The sequence below is a fragment of the Cibotium barometz genome, chromosome 26 (genome assembly GCF_041138505.1).
Source record: "Cibotium barometz isolate CiBa-2024 chromosome 26, ASM4113850v1, whole genome shotgun sequence".
Lineage (NCBI taxonomy): Eukaryota > Viridiplantae > Streptophyta > Polypodiopsida > Cyatheales > Cibotiaceae > Cibotium > Cibotium barometz.
Genome location: NC_141071.1, coordinates 20372809 through 20391910, shown reverse-complemented (window position 1 = coordinate 20391910; position 19102 = coordinate 20372809). Strand labels below are relative to the sequence as shown.

Here is a 19102-nt window from a genome sequence, read left to right as displayed (position 1 = left end):
CGTCTCCAAAGATGGCATTTCAGTAGACCCCGCCAAGGTCAAGGATATTCTGGAGTGGCCACACCCTAAATCAGTTCGTGAAGTTCGTGGGTTTTTGGGAATCACGGGATAGTATAGGATTTTTATCAAAGATTATGCCTTGGTAGCTGCACCTTTGACGGATCTTCTTAAGAAGGATTGCAAAATAGTGTGGCCTGCCAATCCATCAAAACAGTTTTGATCAGCTCAAGGTCATTATTACTTCTGCCCCAGTCCTGAAACTTCCTGATTTGGCCAAGGAATTTGAAGTGGTTACTGATGCTAGTAGTCTAGCACTTGGTGGTGTCTTAGGCCAAAGGCCAAGAAGGAAGACCAGTCGCTTATACTTCCCGCAAGCTGAAGCAATATGAAGCAAATTATGCCACCCATGATTTGGAGCTCTTAGCAGTTGTTCATTGCCTCAAATTATGGAGACATTATCTCTTGGGGGGCAAATTCCAGCTGAAAAACTGACCACAAAAGTCTAAAGTGGATCTTCACCCAGCCTAACCTCAACATGCGGCAAAGGAGATGGATTGAAATTCTACAAGAATATGACTTCGACATCAAATCCCACCCTAGGAAAGATCTCTATAGGTATGCTATGGCTTTCTCTCAAAAATGCAATACTTGCCAATGGTATGGTCCTAAACCATCATGGCAATCCGACCGACCCCTTCACATATCTCTAGAATGGAAACCCTTTGAAAGATAAGGGCTAGACTTCATTGGTCCAATCAACCCAGTGGTGGGGGCCCATCCTAGTAGGTAGGACAAGCTACATTGTAGTGGGCCACTGACTATGCCATAAAGTGGGTAGAGGTAAAGGCTACCAAGGACAATACAACTTCGATTGTTGCCCTATTTCTTTATGAATTTTCTATCATTTTGGTTGTCCCTTGGAAATCACCAAGTGATCAAGTATCTTGCTTTGTCAATTCTACACTTACCCTTCTCTCTTCAAAAACCACAAGTTATGCTCGTACTACCCTCATGAAAATGGCCAAGCAAAAAGCACAAAAAAGTGCTCATCCACTATTTAAGGAAAGTGTAACACAGTGCAAGTATCTCAAACATGCCAAAAAGATAATCCCTACTTGGTAGGGCCCTTACATCATCATCGCCATCCTTCCCCAAGGTGCCATGCAACTTCACACTCTCTCTAATCAACCTCTTCCCTTGGTCAATGGCTCTCACATTAAGGTTTACCATGCCTAATATATACACAGTTTGTGTTCACCTTTCTTGCCCCAAATCACTCCCTCACCTTCTTTACATATCTCTACTTAAGCTCTATTTGTAATCCCTATCACTTTTCAATTCCCCTCTCACCCTTTACTATAATAATACATGTTTAAGTATGCATCACCTTTCAATTCAACTCTCACCATTTACTATGATAAATCATGGCTTTAATATTATTTTGTGCCAATTGTAACTCTTTCCAATGCAAACTCACTCACTCTTTGTGGGTTGCAGTAGTCTTGTCATGGTCCATCACTCTGTAGTTCTAAAAGTCTTCTTAAATTTCATCATTTTCTACTGTGTTACTCATAGAGCTTCTATCAAATTCTCTAAAAGTGAAACTATTACTTGTTGCCCACTTACATTGCCCAACTAGGTCTTCCTCTCAGATAGCACCCTTCTTATTACTCCTATGTCCATTCCAATATCTTCTTATCAACCTTCACTCTTCTCTTTCCATCTCTTCTTCACTACCCACCCATCCTATTCTCTCTATGTCCTTTGACCTCTCTCTCATCTTGCCTCTCTCTCATCTTGTGAGCTTGCTCCACCTCCACTGGCATGAATTTTGCACATTAATCTTTCATCTCCTAGCATTAAATAGCACATGAAACTCTCACTTACTAACCACATTGCTTAAGCCCCTCTTCTTTGCAACAAGGTGCATGCATGCATACCTGAGAGAGTGTTGCTACTTTTGTGCATCTAGTAAAACCTTGCACACCCTCTCTTCTACATTCACTGAGCACTTTCCTTGTTGCTCCATGCTACTCACCATGGTTGTGGATGTGTTACATGCCCCTACTACTTGACCCTCCCTCCATACACTTGCCTCCCTCTCCCTCTCACCCTTCCTCACTATCACCTTTTCTAGCCTACCCTCGCCCAACCTCCCTTCGTGCTGTTAGCATACCCTTGCCTGCTTCCAAAAATATCCCCTTAGTCTTTATCCTCATGCCTTCCTCCCTTTATACTATCCTCACCCTTTCCTTCCTACCCCCACTCCTCGCCTTCTAGCACCATCACTCACTTTTCTACCCCTAGGTCATCACTGCCGCATCCCCTTCACCCTTTCTCCTAGCCCCTCACCTCACCCATCACCCCTTGCTCCTAGCCCAAAACCACCCTTGCTCCTCACCCCTTCACCACACTCATCACCCCTTCTTGCTCCTAGCCCAACCCATTGCCCATTGCCTTCACATCTCGCTCTCCCCACCCATCTCCCCTTGCTCCTATCCAAGCACCTTGACCTTGCCCCCATCACCACACTCATCACCCCTTCTTGCTCTCCTAGCCCAACCCATTGCCCATTGCCTTCACATCTCGCTCTCCCCACCCATCTCCCCTTGCTCCTTTCCGAGCACCTTGACCTTGCCCCCATCACCTATTTCCTTCACACCTCAACAAATTTCCCTTTCTCCTCCTAATCTAACCCCTCGACCTCACCAATCCCCATCGCCTGCCTTCATTGCATCACCCCCTTCATTTCCATATGCAAAAGACATATGCTTGCCCCCTATAGCCCCTAGCCAAAACCTTCAATCCTTTCTCTCTTCAATCATATTCTTGCCCACTCCCAACCCCCATCCCCCCATCCCCCCCCGCCCCTCACCCTCATCACCCATCGCCTGCCTTCTAAACCTATCCTTACCCCTTGCCCACCTTCTGGTCTGTGCCCATGGTCTCGCTGTTCACCCCATCCCTTCAACCCCTTTCACCTCTTGCCTCTCTCAATCTCCCTTTGCCTCTCACTACTTGCACCTTGCCCTTCATTCCCCTCAAAGCTCATCCTTACCCCTTCATCCTCTCGCCCTTCTGCACCCTCCACCGTTATCCTCGCTACTCACCCCTTTGTTGGAGCTAGGGTTGCACACAATGCAGACACAAAGCTTGAAGAATAAGGAGAAGATATAGAGCACACAACGTAGGAAAGTATATTGATAAGTGTGCAAAAATACAAAGATAAGTTAGCCCTAGAATGATGGGCGTATATACAATGCATGGGGAAAAAAACCTCCTAGTGAGGGAAAAAGTGCCCAAGTGATCCTAAGTGTGTTCACACACATCATAACCTATATATAGCAACAAATCCCCCTAGGAGTGATGGTGTGAATGAGAGCTTGCACTCATGTATAGGGAAGTGCCATGCCCTATGTAATAGGGGAGCAAGCCCAAAGCTTTGTAGAGAAAGCTTCAAACTTCACAAGGAAGTGCCTTTGTGAAAAGATCGGGGAGGTTGTCTTGTGTTGGCAAGTAAGCCAAGCTACACTACTGGAGTGCTCTTCGATGATATTATCATCTACTCTAGGATAGTAGAAGAACACAAAGAGCAATTACATGCAATTTTTGAAGAATTGCATGCTAATAAACTTTATGTAAATGGGAAGAAAAGTGAAATCTTCCTTAATGAGATCAAGCACCTTGGTCACATTATCTCTAAGGAGGGTATCCAAATGGATCCTGAGAAACTTAAGGTAATAGATGACTAGCCACAACCAAAGAATCTTCATGAGTTAAGAAGCTTTATTGGCATGTGCTCCTATTTTATAAATGCTTTATTTCAAAGCTCTCTATATAACAGCAGGTCCACTCCATGATTTGACAACGAAGAAGGTCAAATTTCAATGGACCATGAAAGAAGACAATGCTTTTAAAGAGCTCAAGGGAAGGCTTACGACAAATCCACTTTTAGTACTCCTTGATCTTAATAAGCCTTTCGAAGTTCATTGTTGTGATGCTTGTGGTGATAGCATTGGGGCTGTTCTTTCTTAACAAGGACATCCTATTACTTATGAAAGTCGAAGGTTGAATTCGCAAGAACAAGTACTAGGAATCTATGAGAAAGAACTACTCACAGTTTTTCATGCTCTAGATTCTTGGAAGCATTACTTGTTGGGTACAGCCTGCATAATACATACAAATCACCAAAGCATTAAATACTTTCTTACACAAACCAAGCTTTCTGACAAGCAAATGATATGGGCTAATTTTCTCTCTCAATTTTATTTTCACATAGCCCACATCCTTTGAAAGCAAGATGCCATTGCAGATACACTCTCACGAAGGCCTAGAGTAAAAGCCATCTCCATAGCATATAATCATGATCTTGCAAGCATGATTGCCAAGTATGCACAAGATGAAGTCTATACCTCTATTATGGCAGATTTAGAGAGTAACAAGGCCCACAAACCTTTCTTACTAAAGGAAGGATTCCTTTTACATGGTTCACGATTATGTTTAACCAAAGAACTTCATGAGTGAGAAGGTAATGTATGAACCTCATGCTCCACCATATGCAAGGCATTGTGGCATTCAAGCCACTACTCAAGTAATGGAAACTTACTTCTATTTGTCCTCTATGCAAAAAGACATCCATGATTATGTAGAACAATGCATGGTATGTCAAAAGGTCAAGTATGATAGAGGAAAAGCCCCTAGATTGTTGCAAATGCCAATTCTAGAAGCTCCATGGGAGAGTATTTTAATGGACTTCAGGTTTGGATTTTCGAAGTCCATACATAGAAATTGTCATGAACCATAGAGCTTGATTTCCACATGTACATAGGGGCCCATGGGCAAAAGGAGAAAGTGGCTATAAATAGGGCTTGGGGGACATTGGTAGGATCTTTTGACACTTTTACTAATTTTGGCCATCTTGTACCTTTGGGCTCCATCAATGGAGATTTGGCCTTCCATGGTCAAGTTCATGGTTAACTTGAAGCCATCCTCTTGGTGAGAGGTTAAACACACTTAGGCTATTAGTGCATCTTCTCTTGCTACATGCACTTATAGATTCAAAAGTGGGCGTATGGACAAAGAGTACTGAAAATGGGAAGGAGGGCTTTATTTGGTCCATTCAAGACACCTTTTACCCAATAAAAGGTCAAGAATTAGGCACCCACCTCCCCCCATGACTTGCCCATGCTCTACCTCTCTCTAGCCACATGGATGCTAAAAATGGCATCACCTTTCCACCTCATCCACTCGAGCTCTTAAAAGAGGATTATCTTTCTCATTAGTAAGGCAATTAGAGTGTGGAAAAGCACAAGTGATAGCTCTCATCAAGCTCTTCAAGCTCAAGCACTCATATGCAAGCTATATGCTTATGTTAATGTACTACCCATGGTAGATAAGTACTTAGGCTATGGAGCACTTTCAACTCAAGCTCCTTCCCAAATCCTCTTCAAGGCTCTCCTTTTCTCCTCAAGTACTCTTGGCTTGAATAGCCATTAAGGCTTTGAGAAGAGGACAATGTAGCGCAAGGATGAAGCAAGCCCATAAGCTCATGGGTTATGGAGATCCTAACCTCCATGGTCCAAGAGATGTATTAATTCAAGCTTCTCTCTTTATGTAAAGAGTTCAAGAGCAAAAGATTAATACAAAGCCTTTCGAGGGAGGGTCGGCCTCAAGAAATCCGACCCTCAGTCTTGTTTGATTGTGTTAAGTTCTTGCTTTAATATGCTTGTTTTGCATATGCTACTTGATCATGTGTGTGTGAGTAGCTAAATGAATGCATAACTAGTTCTTTGTGTGTGTGAGTAGCTAAATGAATGCATATGCTAGTTGTTTATGTGTGCAAGTAGTTAAATGAATGCATTAGCCACTATGTTACTCCTATCACATGCTATCACTACTAAGGGAGGAGATTAAAAGGACATCATAAGCATCAATAAGGTAGTTGCTAAAAGAGCTTCAAGCAACTTGATATCATTGCTAAAAGAGCTAGAGTAAATACTTGTTATTTGCCCTAAAGGAGCTTAAAGCAAACTTGGTTTCAAGGCTTCCCAAAAAGCTTATTTGTCGACATATGTCGAGGCCTTGAAGGGCTACAAGTGGTTATTGTGGTAGATTAAGGGCATTTTTGCCACCAAATTTGAGCACAACTAATGTAGAACTAATGTAGAACTATTTTTGCCACCAAATTTGAGCACAACTAATGTAGAGCTATTGTCCCGAGCTATGGAACTATTTTTCTTCTGCTTCACTTAATTGGTAGCTTGGTGGTTCCGTGTCTGGCTGGGCAAAATAATCTATTCAGAGTTGCACTACTATATTGGGGACCACTCTCTTGAGGCCATAGGTGTAAGCTTGTGCCATTTGGATGCAAAACTTGCTCAAAAATTAGCTCTGTCAACATGGAAGTAGCTAACTTCTATGTCCTTTGGCAATATCACAAGCCCTGCAAACTTAAGTGCCATGAAGTAATAAAGTAGACACAAAAAAGCTCAACAAGGTGGGTAGGGATGCTTTGGTGATGCCTTCTCTCTTGAGATTTCCAAGATGTAGTGCTAGGAGATGTTGGTGGCATCTTTTTTTGCAAGCTTGACAAATGCATGCTAGTGTGTAAGTGTAGGTGAGCGTTCTAGTTGCCAATGATGCCATAGGTACACCGATGAAGGAATGATTGGAAATAAGGATTTAACCAGAGATTTTGAGGATTATGATTAGTGACACCATGGTTTCATTAAATGATTGTTTTTAAAGATAGCTGATTCTGTGAAAAAGGCAATTTCATATTGGGTGTGTAAGTGGTGTGACTAGTTTATGTTTGCATGAATATCCAGCTAGGGGGCTTGGGAACTCTTTTCCCTGGTACCCGGGACAAAACCTAACCAAATTCCTAATTAGATCCCATCACTACAGTGGTTGGGCAGCTGGCTAACCCATGGGACTGCATGGCTGCTATTCGTGCCAATACTAGTGTGGATGTACTTGAATACTAGTGTGGATGTACTTGAATCCATGTGTAAACCCTGTGTGATCCCGTCTTGTGATCCCTGTGTGAACTAGGGGCGGCGGCGGGGGGCGAGACGCGCTTTTGTCAGCATTAAAGAGGGTGCGGACTTTAAAGCGAGGCATCTTTTTTGAATTAAAGCTCCTTTATTACCCCCTTTGGATCATTTATCCCCATGGGAAAAGAATCAGAGCAGAGAAACCCTGAATTAGCTCAACCTTTACCTGAGAGAGCGCCTCGGTCGCCCTTTTGGCTTCGGCCCTTGGCTTCGGCCCCTTTGGCTTCGGTCCCATGGAAACCTTTGGTTTCAGAAATTTGGCTCTAAATTGAGGTAGGGATGTCCGATTGAAGTGATCTAAAGCTTGTTGGAGAGCTAATGAAGTTTACTAGACCACTATGCAAAGACTCGTAAGAGATGAGGTGTGCTACTATTCTCTATTTTAGGGTTTATAGGGTTATACGCTGAAACGGTATTTTGGGTATAACTTGAGCTAAAGATATCCAAATGCAAAACTTTTTAGGTCAAATGGAAGTCTTCGATGAGTACTACAAGCCTATGTAATTGGATCTAGAAGACCTTCAAACCCCTGTGGTGACTGAATTAGGGTTTACTGTTTCTGCAAAAATCCTAAATTCTACCCTAAAGAGATATCGAAATGTGGAGGTTAAGGGCTCGTTGGGTAGCTCTAAGGAAGCACTAAGAGCTCATATGGTCCCTTTTAATTCAATCCAAAAGGGTTGGGACTGAATTAGGGTTTTTGTGAATCTGTAGATTTTTGCCAAAGTGACCCTTTTTGTGCCCAATTGATCTTTGTTTGCTCCCAAACCAATGTCAACACCTTTTGCACCTCATTGGCATCCCAAGGTCTGCAAATTATGCTCCACAAGCTTCAATTGTCCATGTATGACCAGGAATTTGAGAAAATTTTGACATAGTCTCCTTTGTTTTAGGAGCTAAATCTCAATTTTTCTCAACAAGTAGCAATGCAAAAATCCATAATCCTCTTATCAATTCCCATCCATTACATAGCATGTGCCTCAACTTGCATCACCAAAAGGCATACAAATTCCTTGCAATTCCAAGCATTCACCATACGTTTCCCATGGCATAATGCAAGATCAATTCCCATGAGATGTCCATATTAAGGCGCCATTGCCATGTACATAAACCACCTCCCGTAAGCCGTATTTTAAGCGTTTTAAGTCCTTCGAAGGCCCATTTGCACTTCATAAAATACTGGTGAGATCCTAGGAAAATCTTCCATGCACTTATGAAATGAAATTCACCTTTTGGCACTTCTCTAGCCTTGAATTTACTTTCATAATGCCTCATTGTCCATCCATATGTGCTTTCTTGTGCTTCTTCTCTCTCAAATGACCACTTTTAGAGAGAGAAAAGCCTTGATAAAGCACGAAACTCATCAAAATTCAATTTTGATGACAAGCCTTACCTTCTCCTACTTCTCCGCCTAGCCTTCTAAAAGCACCACAAAGTTAGTCACCGCTTCTTTGTTAGTAAATCTAATCCTATGTTAATGAAAAGACGCTCGAACTTGAAATTCTTAGTGTACAAGACAACTAAAGGGCTAAAGAAAGCAAGCATGAGGAAATCATTAACAAGCTTGTAACAACATGAACAATAACAAATCATGAAACAAAACACCATATTTGAAAGTAATGCAATGAAACACATGAAAATGATGTGAGATAAATGACGAAACTTGAAGCAATGAAGAGAAGCATGCAGGAATGACTCAACCTCTTGATGATATGGTGTGCATCACTCACCCATTCTTTTCGTTGTTACTCCTAAATGTGACCTTAAGATCCCACGCTCAATGCCCTTAACCCACCTACCTATCCAAAGGTTTTGCAAAACCAATGGAGCAACTAATAGTGGCAAGCTACTCACATGGCACTTAACTAATGTAGGCTCTCATTCCCAGCACTAGTGCCATTGTGGAATAGAGTTTCCTACCTTACACATAGTTCTAAGTATAGCCAATCTATTTCACAAAGTGTATGGGCTACATAATGTCAATCCGGAGACTAAACCAAGTTAGTGTATAGAGGCTTATCCCTTGCGGGAGAGTTCACACACTCATAGTCTACCACATGACACTCCTACCATTCCCCTGCTCAATCAATCCCTCCATCCCTTTGCCCACAACACCAATCAAGAGAATAAACAACGCTTAGAAATCACATATACATAGGCAAACATTTGTTCTTCACACTTCATCACTCTCACCCTCATTTGCAAAGCATTGATTGAAGCAAACATTCCCCTAATGCACACAAGAAGCATAAACCCACCATTCACAAGCTCAACCAAGGGAACCTTTGATTCACAAACCCACAAGCTCATATGAGAAGTCTATCCAAGAATAGCTCCATGCCATTAATGAGGGCAAGAACAAGCTTCAATGGAGACTACACATACACACTCATTAAGCATGCACACAATAGGAGAATACCATAAGCAATTTAATCATTCAAGTAAATAGAGAGTAGAGAAGAGATAAGGGAGTCCCACTCTTTGATTAATGGGGCATAAACTCAATAGCATACAATGGAAGAGAGCTTGAGAGCTTGCACAATCTTGAGAGCTCAAGAGCTTGTCTTTTTACTTGCTAGAATGGTTAAAAAGTCCCACTTTCATGTCTACACTAACTTGTATAGACACTTAGAAAGGATGCCAATCAAAGTCGGCCAGACACTTAATCAAAACGAGGGTCGATTACATCTTGGAACCCACTAACAAATGTTTGTAACATGAAACCCATCCACGTTCCCTACTAGTAGTAATGAGGAGACATCACCTATGTGTACCAAAATGTGAAAATACCCCTTATATATGGAAAAATTTCCCTTATAAATGAGCCATATCTTATAAACATTACCTCCCCTCCCTTCCATGACCCCCTTCCTTTACACTCACGTGCTACCATATGGAACTCGTGGTGAATGCCCCCGGTCGCGTTCTTGGTTCCGACCCATTGATGTCATGACAACGGTTCTTTGTGAGTATGATGTGGATGGTCCTCATATCCAAATTGCGGGACCCAATCACCAATATTGAGGCTTTGTTGTCCTCTTGTCGAGGTGCGTACATCCATGCCCTCTCTTGAGCATGGATGTCAAGAAATGAGACATTTTTTTTTCTCTCGAAAAGAATGTAGGTTTGTAAAGAGGACCATTGCACCTCCTCCTTGTTTGACCTCTCCCCTCAATACTCTTATGTTGCCCACTACTTAGCCTTGCTAATGTAGCACTACCCTTTCTTCTCATGCTTAGCTTGTCAGGCTGTTGTGCTTTGTTTGCCTTACCCATCACTTGCACAACCAGTGATTGTGTTAACATAAGGGCTACTTGGGGTAAGGCCATGTAGAGAAAAAAAAAATATTGTAAGGCAATGTGGTATGCTATGGGTTGAAGTAGAGGGTTATGAACTTGAACTTCGTCTCCACAAACGAGCCTTGCTCCCCTTAGTAGCAAACGAGCCTTGCTCCAGGTTAGTGAATCTAGAAAAGAGAATTGACCAATCTAGTGCCAACCTGACATCCCATCAATATAGGATGCACAATTCTAACATCTTCAATGCAAATGGTGCGAGGCAAAAAACCTTATCATTCCAACCAATGCATGCATCCCCACATGGACCCTGGCTCGCTAGACAACCGCATTAATGTCAACCAAAGCCATGTGGAAAGTATAGAGCAAGATCGCAAGCTTGATGCGATACAATCCAAATTAAGTCCAGTTATCCGCCCACATGTGAAACGAAGGGGAATGCATTGTGTAAATTATGCAGAACAAATATCTTCTCGACCTACAACCAAACGCTCACCCTAACTGTGCAGTTGCGTCTTACACTCCCCACATGGCAGTCATAGCTACCTCTGCAACAAGATCTCTCTCCCATTGCCTTTCCTCCAAGGCATCTCTTGCAAGGATCACCAATTTGCGTCTGTCGGAGGCGATCTGCTGCAGAGCTAGGTTCTCTTCTCCTATCACAACAGCATCTCTAGCAAAAGGGTTAAGCGGCAACAGGTGCAATTCTGTAAGAACTTCTAGGGCCAGTGATGGCGCGCTGCGGCATTTTGGAGGGTTCCAAAGGATATCAGAGAGCAGAAGCCCCTTCAGAGGGAAGGTCTATGTATCATACTACTCTCCCGATGGTACCCCGTTCTACTACCCTGGTGAGGGCTTCTCAGAGCTTGGCATACACCCAGAGAAGCTGCTTCAACCAGGTGACCCTGATACCTTTCAAGTGAAAATTCGTGATGTCATGCCTGTGGGTTACTTTGTAGACATGCCCTCTGGTAGAGAAGGCTATCTTCCTGCTAATGATTTAGGGTTTTCTGGTGGCATTGAGCGCCTTAGGACCATTTTCCAAGTAGGCCAAGAGGTAACTGTGCGCATCACATTTCGTGGAGGTGGTGGCCGAGAACTTTTGTCCATTCGGAAGTTTGATCCAGAGCGCCCACCTGTCGAGCCACCCAAGGTTGCCCGCAGCTCAGGATCAGGCAAGCACAAGATATCTTCTATGATGAGGAGGAGAGCTCAGCAGCAACGCAATAATAGCTAGACACCTGCATTTTGCGAGTGCACCAAACATTGCAGAGAGTCTCGGATGGGATGTTTAGTTTTAGGTCTATTGAGATGACATGGATTGTGTAGGGAAGCATTAGGTCTACCTTCCACTGGTTTGATATACCTAGGACTTTGAACAGACCTGCAATGATGTTCACAGTTGCAGCCTTGTGATGGGTTGTTGTTGATGTAGTAGATTTTTGCCTCCACCCCGACTGCCCTTATCAGCATAATGTTTGTTTTGATGGGCTGTTAAGCTGAACCCACCAAAGTGGACTAGTGTGCTTGGCTTCTCCTGGCTTCATCTGCTAAATCAGTAGTTTATCATGTTGTGCTCCTTGCTGCAAGCAAGAATCTTGTGTATAGTATACTGCTGCGTGAACAGAAAATTTTGTTAATTTAGTCATTATCCTCATCACTGTTGAAGGGGATTTCGTCACCCGGCCAACATTTAATTGATCATGTCTGCGTCACTGGGTTCACAAAATGAAACTGAGCAAGAATGCTCTAATTCTTTCACTTTTGAGGGTGATGGTTTGGTTTGTTCAATTCAGTTTGTACTTCTGAATTGTGTTCCAGTCTCTGGTCGCAAGCTATGCATTTGAAGTTACATTTGAGTGTCAAAGTGGAGGCTTTAATTCCTGAACTAGCAGCCTTATTAATTTGTAGATGATAAGTAGGAGTAGTCTTCTTCCAGAGCAGGGGGACTGAGGGGTCGGCTGTCCGCTATGTATGCTATGCCTCACCTGCGGAAGCTTATGATGTTGTCATAATCCCCTATGTGGGAATTGTAGTGGGAAGATGTCTAAAGCATCTTGTGTTTTATCGGATGCCAGTTTGTCAGCTTCTCAAATTTATCAGCCTCATGCTTAGTGTTTGGAATTTGGTAGTCTAGTTGGAGCTGCATTGTCATCTCAGGTATTGTGTCGAAAGTGAGCAACAAGAGATTACAAATGGATTTGCTCACCATGTAGTAAAGAGACATTTCATTTTGTGCATTGGATCTGTAACTCGCAGCGGCGGTGCCCGGGGGACTAGGGCCTTTAACACACTTGTTGATACCATCAATGCATATTAAAACATTTAAACATGGCCACAGCCTTAACACATATCCATCATCACTTTGCATAAAACATAAAGCTGGACAAAACATCCACAAATGCTGAAAATGGATCTTGCACATGTGACACCGCATAGAGGCCGGAATGGGCCGACCCCCTCCCTTGGAGTATTTTATTACCCAAGGAGAATAATATCATGTACAAGCTTTGAGGGCCTTACTCTCCCCACGGGAGATGCCGGATTATCCATATACAAATGCCATAACACAGCCCAACACAAGGCAACCAAGCCGGAACATAGGCTGTAGAAATGCCGAGCCAACAATATAATCCATATACCTCCGTGTGATTCTTCCCCAAAAACCACGGGTCTTCATGCAATAGAGCTGGTACAGCAGGTACAACTCTCCATTCAGCCGGTACCGTAGGTACAATGGCTGGTACAGCAAGTACAATGGTTGGTACAGTTGGTACGGTGGCTGGTACAGCAGGTACAGAGGCTGGTACAGCCGGTACAGCAAGTACAAATGCTGGTATAGCAGGTACAATGACTAGTATAGCAGGTACGATGGCTGGTACAGCAGGTACAGAGGTTGGTACAGTCGGTACGATGGCTGGTACAGCAGGTACAGCAAGAACAAATGCTGGTGCAACAAGTACAATGGCTAGAAATCATAATAAATGATTAAATACCCTTGCCTTCAGTATTTCTTCGCGATGGAAGCCTCCAAAAGAGTCCCCAACAGTCGGTATTCTTCATGGGCAGCCTTCAAGAGAGAGAGAAAGAGAGTAGCCATCATTAGAGAAGCCTTCAACGGTGGTAGAGGCTAGTGTGCAGCAAGAGAGCCTCCATTAATGAAGAGAGAGCTCTCCAATTTATAGATTTGGGCCTCCCATGAGCTAAAATGGCAAGAGAAGGCTACAATGACAAGTGGAGAGCCACACAATAGCTGAAGTGACAAGTGTGAGGCCACTTGTCTCATTTTGATCCATTTTCTAACAAGTGTCAGGCCACTTGTCTCACTTTGGTCCACTTTCTTGCCACATGTCCCAATCTAAGAGATGGGTCCTTCCATAATCTTTACCTCTAAAAATATCCCAACTGGTAGACATTCTGTCATAGGCACTTTGCCAACTCTTGGTATCTGCTCAATTCCACATGTAATGACGCGAACAGAATTTCCATTGGAGCGGGCCAAAAATAGCAACTCTCCTAAATTTTAGGAGTGTGGTCCTTTGTATTCTAGGATAATCCCCCATTCCCAAAGCTTGTACTTTCCAAATATTTAAACATCCTGGAGTCCACCAGACCCCTTTCAGACTGGGAAATGTCCAGGCTGGTGACATCCTCCCCAACTTCTTAAAAGTTGTCCGCAACTTTAAGCTTTAAGCCATATATTCAAGATATAATCATGTCCCATCGATTGGGCGAGACGAGACAGTCTCAAAAAATCCAATATAACTGAAGAATCCATGTCCCAAAGAAATGGGCGAGACTAAATAAGTCTCCATAATACCAATATCAAAATCATGTCCCAAGATAAATGGGTGAGACAAAACAGTCCCATAAGTCCAGATAGCATAATCCATGTCCCAAGTAAATGGGCAAGACAAATCAGTCCCATAAGTCCAGATATCATAATCCATGTCCCAAGTAAATGGGCGAGACAAATCAGTCCCATAAGTCCAGATATCATAATCCATGTCCCAAGTAAATGGGCGAGACAAAACAGTCCCATAAGTCCAGATATCATAATCCATGTAGATCACCAAGGAGCTGCCTTGACGCCCAGCCCGACTTCAGTGCCCATATTCTCTACCATTGGCTCTATGTTCTACCAAGCAAGGTAGCAACATCTTGAAGAGCACTTAGGACAAGAGAAATACTACACAGGGCGGCTTAAACAAGGAGTCCTGAAAACAATCACTCGCAGGCATAGATAACCTGGTGTTCCATACGCATTTCTGCTACACATAGTTTATAGGCATTTCGGCCACCAACTCACACTACCCTCTCAAGTGCCCATGTTCCCTTCCATCTGCTCTCTATTGTTCCACCCACACATGGTAGAAACAATCTTCAAGAGAGTACGTAGGACAAGAGAACACTACACAGGGTATGTTGTGCTTGTCACTACCCTTTGAAGTGCCCATGTTCCCTTCCATCTGCTCTCTATTGTTCCACCCTCACATGGTAGAAACAATCTTCAAGAGAGCACATAGGACAAGAGAACACTACACAGGGTATGTGAATCATGAGTTCCATAAGTCCAATGCATCCCAAATAAAGGGAGCCAAAAAGAATAATCCATCCCAGTAAAAGGGAGCCATAAACATAATCCATAAACCTGAGGATGGATCCAAATTCCTAGAAAAGAAGTCCAGGAATCCATAGACCTGTATACCATAATCCTTGTATACCATAACTCTTACCACATACTCCGTGCTAACCACACACCTTGGAGTAGAGGTGAACTTAATCCATAAAAGCATCATATCCATGAGATAACCAAAGATTTCTTCTCTATAAACTCGGACAGATTCGTCCATAGAAATTGCTTGTGAAGCCCAATATCTATATAAATCTCGTCCAAGAAAGAAATCTCCATAGATATAATCCATCCCAATAAAGGGAGCCATGAAAAGAATTCATCCCATTAAAGGGAGCCATAAACAATGTTTCCCTGAAACCATCTCAAGGCAGACAACACCACCTTTCTCCTTGCATAGCTATACAAGGGTTAGTGAACATCAAAAACACTTCATAGCAAAAGCACTAACTTTGCAAACTCAAAGTATACTTAGCTTTTCTTTGCCAGGTTGGTCATGAAGCCAGAAGAAATATCTCGTCACCATATCCTTAAGATATCCTAAGATATATCTCCATATAGCTTGCCTGTAAGCTTGATAATATAATCCACAATATCCATATGGAAAGAGTGCTAAACGTGTGCACATAAAGCCAACTTCACACTTCCACCATAAAATTCTGTGAATTCATAAATCCTTAGATCAACAAGCTGTCTACTACTCATGCTTTGCTTCATAAGCTATGAAGCGGCTGGCCATGCTTAACAGCAATGATGGTAAGTGTGGTCCCCACTCCAGATCTTTTCTCTTCCTTATTGATAGAAGGAAGCCTCCGCTTCCAAGAAAGCCTATGCTCTGATACCAATGTAACTCGCAGCGGCGGTGCCCGAGGGACTAGGGCCTTTGACACACTTGTTGATACCATCAATGCATATTAAAACATTTAAACATGGCCACAGCCTTAACACATATCCATCATCACTTTGCATAAAACATAAAGCTGGACAAAACATCCACAAATGCTGAAAATGGATCTTGCACATGTGACACCGCATAGAGGCCGGAATGGGCCGACCCCCCCCCTTGGAGTATTTATTACCCAAGGAGAATAATATCATGTACAAGCTTTGAGGGCCTTACTCTCCCCACGGGAGATGCCGGATTATCCATATACAAATGCCATAACACAGCCCAACACAAGGCAACCAAGCCGGAACATAGGCTGTAGAAATGCCGAGCCAACAATATAATCCATATACCTCCGTGTGATTCTTCCCCAAAAACCACGGGTCTTCATGCAATAGAGCTGGTACAGCAGGTACAACTCTCCATTCAGCCGGTACCGTAGGTACAATGGTTGGTACAGCAAGTACAATGGCTGGTATAGCTGGTACGGTGGCTGGTACAGCAGGTACGGTGGCTGGTACAGCAGGTACAGAGGCTGGTACAGCCGGTACAGCAAGTACAAATGCTGGTACAGCAGGTGCAATGACTAGTACAGCAGGTACGGTGGCTGGTACAGCAGGTACAGCAAGTACAAATGCTGGTGCAACAAGTACAATGGCTAGAAATCATAATAAATGATTAAATACCCTTGCCTTCAGTATTTCTTCGCGATGGAAGCCTCCAAAACAGTCCCCAACAGCCGGTATTCTTCATGGGCAGCCTTCAAGAGAGAGAGAAAGAGAGTAGCCATCATTAGAGAAGCCTTCAACGGTGGTAGAGGCTAGTGTGCAGCAAGAGAGCCTCCATTAATGAAGAGAGAGCTCTCCAATTTATAGATTTGGGCCTCCCATGAGCTAAAATGGCAAGAGAAGGCTACAATGACAAGTGGAGAGCCACACAATAGCTGAAGTGACAAGTGTGAGGCCACTTGTCTCATTTTGATCCATTTTCTAACAAGTGTCAGGCCACTTGTCTCACTTTGGTCCACTTTCTTGCCACATGTCCCAATCTAAGAGATGGGTTCTTCCATAATCTTTACCTCTAAAAATATCCCAACTGGTAGACATTCTGTCATAGGCACTTTGCCAACTCTTGGTATCTGCTCAATTCCACATGTAATGACGCGAACAGAATTTCCATCGGAGCGGGCCAAAAATAGCAACTCTCCTAAATTTTAGGAGTGTGGTCCTTTGTATTCTAGGATAATCCCCCATTCCCAAAGCTTGTACTTTCCAAATATTTAAACATCCTGGAGTCCACCAGACCCCTTTCAGACTGGGAAATGTCCAGGCTGGTGACAGGATCTGACTGTGCAACTCTGTGCACCTGGTGCATTGATGATCTGGAGTGTAATTGGTATCGCCTAGGTATGCTTTTTCAGTCTATTGTATTGGTGACTTGCAATGTAATTGATAACCCTCTATGTGTCTATGTCTGGCAATATGAATTTTAAACCTCTATGTCTGTAATTGATAACCCTCTATGTATCTAATTGATAACCCTCTATGTATCTATGTATTATGTCTGGTGCTATGAATTTTAAACCCCTTGGTGCTGCCTGGTCTTGGGTTTTTTGCCTTTTGACCATGAATTCTGTCTGCATTGCGTAATTTGTAAATAATCGTGCAATCTCTTGTCCTTGCTTAGTGTGATGTTCCTGGTCACGTGCTGTCATTATTGAGCTCTATTTGCTCAATCCATTTTTCAAGACCCGGTTCTGTCAGAGTGTTTCTTGATCTTGTTTGTCTCCTTGTTGCAGTTCTCATGAATAAGGCATAGGGGATATTTGTACTCGTGTAGTGAGTCCATCAGAGATCGAAGTTTGTGATTTCCTTCACAAAACACAAGGATGGAGGACTACAATGATTAGAACACAACATCTAATTTTGGAGTTCTTGTATTGTTTTCAATAAAAAGCCAACAAATATAAGAGGCCTTCAGGGCAAGACTCAAGGTGAAAATACAACCAAAATAAGCGTTGGATAGTATCCAAAGGGGTATTGGGGCAATCTCGGGCTCTACGTTTTTTATGGTTTGCCATGATACATAGCTACATTTATTCCTAGTGGATTTTCTAAGTTTCTAAATAAGGCACATTCCAAGTGAACGGAGTAGGAAATAGGTCCTCATATGAGCCCCCATGTTCTAAATAGGAGGTACATTACAAGTGAAGGGAGTGGGACGTAGGTTCTCATAAGAGGAACTATGCTCTTGTGGATGATGTGTTGCTGACGCAACTTCAAGCTCGAAGATGATGGAAAAGCAAAGGTAGAGGGAGCCTCCGAAGGAGTCTTTGGTCTGTATAAGCTTGTAAGCCCTTTGACTACGAAGCTTATCTTCTCCTCTTGTTGGCCTCTCTTTTCTCCATTTGATCTTTTTGTTACCTTTGCTAGTGCCTATTGTCTCTCGACTTGCTTGGGTTTACGCTCATCATTTGCTCCAAAGCTTGTTGTCTCTAAGGGGTCAGGGCACATTTTCCTTCTCCAAAGCAATGACTCGGGAGTTTGATGAAAAACACTCTTTTTGCAATATTTCTCCCCCAATGATGGAAGTCCCAAAAATAACTTGTGGAGGGTCCTTAGCAAGGATAGTAAAAGACCAACTTGATCGTGATTCTATGATTATTGTCTATTACCATACCATCACGAACCACATATCCAAGATTGTTACCAATCTCTTGTAAAGATGGCATGAACTTTGGGAGAAGCCTCGGAAACCTTGTTATCACAATGTGTATCATTCCCATGTAATCATTACCTTGTGTTCTATAAAATAAACCCATAGCCATATGAAATTTTGTAGGGCTTCGTGCTAGGATTACGATGGCTTAATATGCTATCTCGAACAAAAAACCATCTCCCTAATGTGGGGACATGTATTGATATGTTATCTCGAACAAAAAACCATCTCCCTAATGTGGGGACATGTATAACTTTGAAAGGAATCTCATGAAATCTAGCCTAGATATTGTCGTGTACCAATTTGCAAGAATTCCAGCATCCTACCACTTTGCAGACAAGAGAGCATGATTTTAGGAGCCTTGTGGTATTATGCATGGCACGTAATGAAATGCGAAGAAAACTTGATGTTGATTGTTGACACGACATTGCGGAGTCTCCACATAAATAATAATCAACTTGTACCTATCGCCTTTTTCAAAAGTGTACAAACTTGCATCACAAAGACTTCTAGA

At 42.8% G+C, this 19102-nt stretch overlaps 1 protein-coding gene across 2 annotated transcripts; it reads left to right on the top strand.

Moving 5' to 3' along the window:
* Nucleotides 1-10781: 10781 nt before the first annotated feature.
* On the top strand, nucleotides 10782-18010 carry LOC147623742 (uncharacterized). 2 transcript variants are annotated; one of them, XM_086820348.1, is made up of 2 exons: nucleotides 10782-11250; nucleotides 17669-18010. In XM_086820348.1, the coding sequence occupies exons 1-2, from the start codon at nucleotides 10806-10808 to the stop codon at nucleotides 17686-17688; spliced, it is 465 nt and encodes a 154-aa protein (XP_086676474.1). In that variant the 5' UTR covers nucleotides 10782-10805; the 3' UTR covers nucleotides 17689-18010. The 2 variants fall into 2 exon arrangements, with proteins under 2 accessions (XP_086676474.1, XP_086676473.1); XM_086820347.1 differs by lacking the exon at nucleotides 17669-18010 and having other exon boundaries at nucleotides 10783-12028.
* Nucleotides 18011-19102: the final 1092 nt, after the last annotated feature.

Coding starts and splice junctions, on each gene's coding strand:
- LOC147623742 (XM_086820347.1), top strand. CDS start 10,806: ATGCAGAACAAATATCTTCTCGACCTACAACCAAACGCTCACCCTAAC.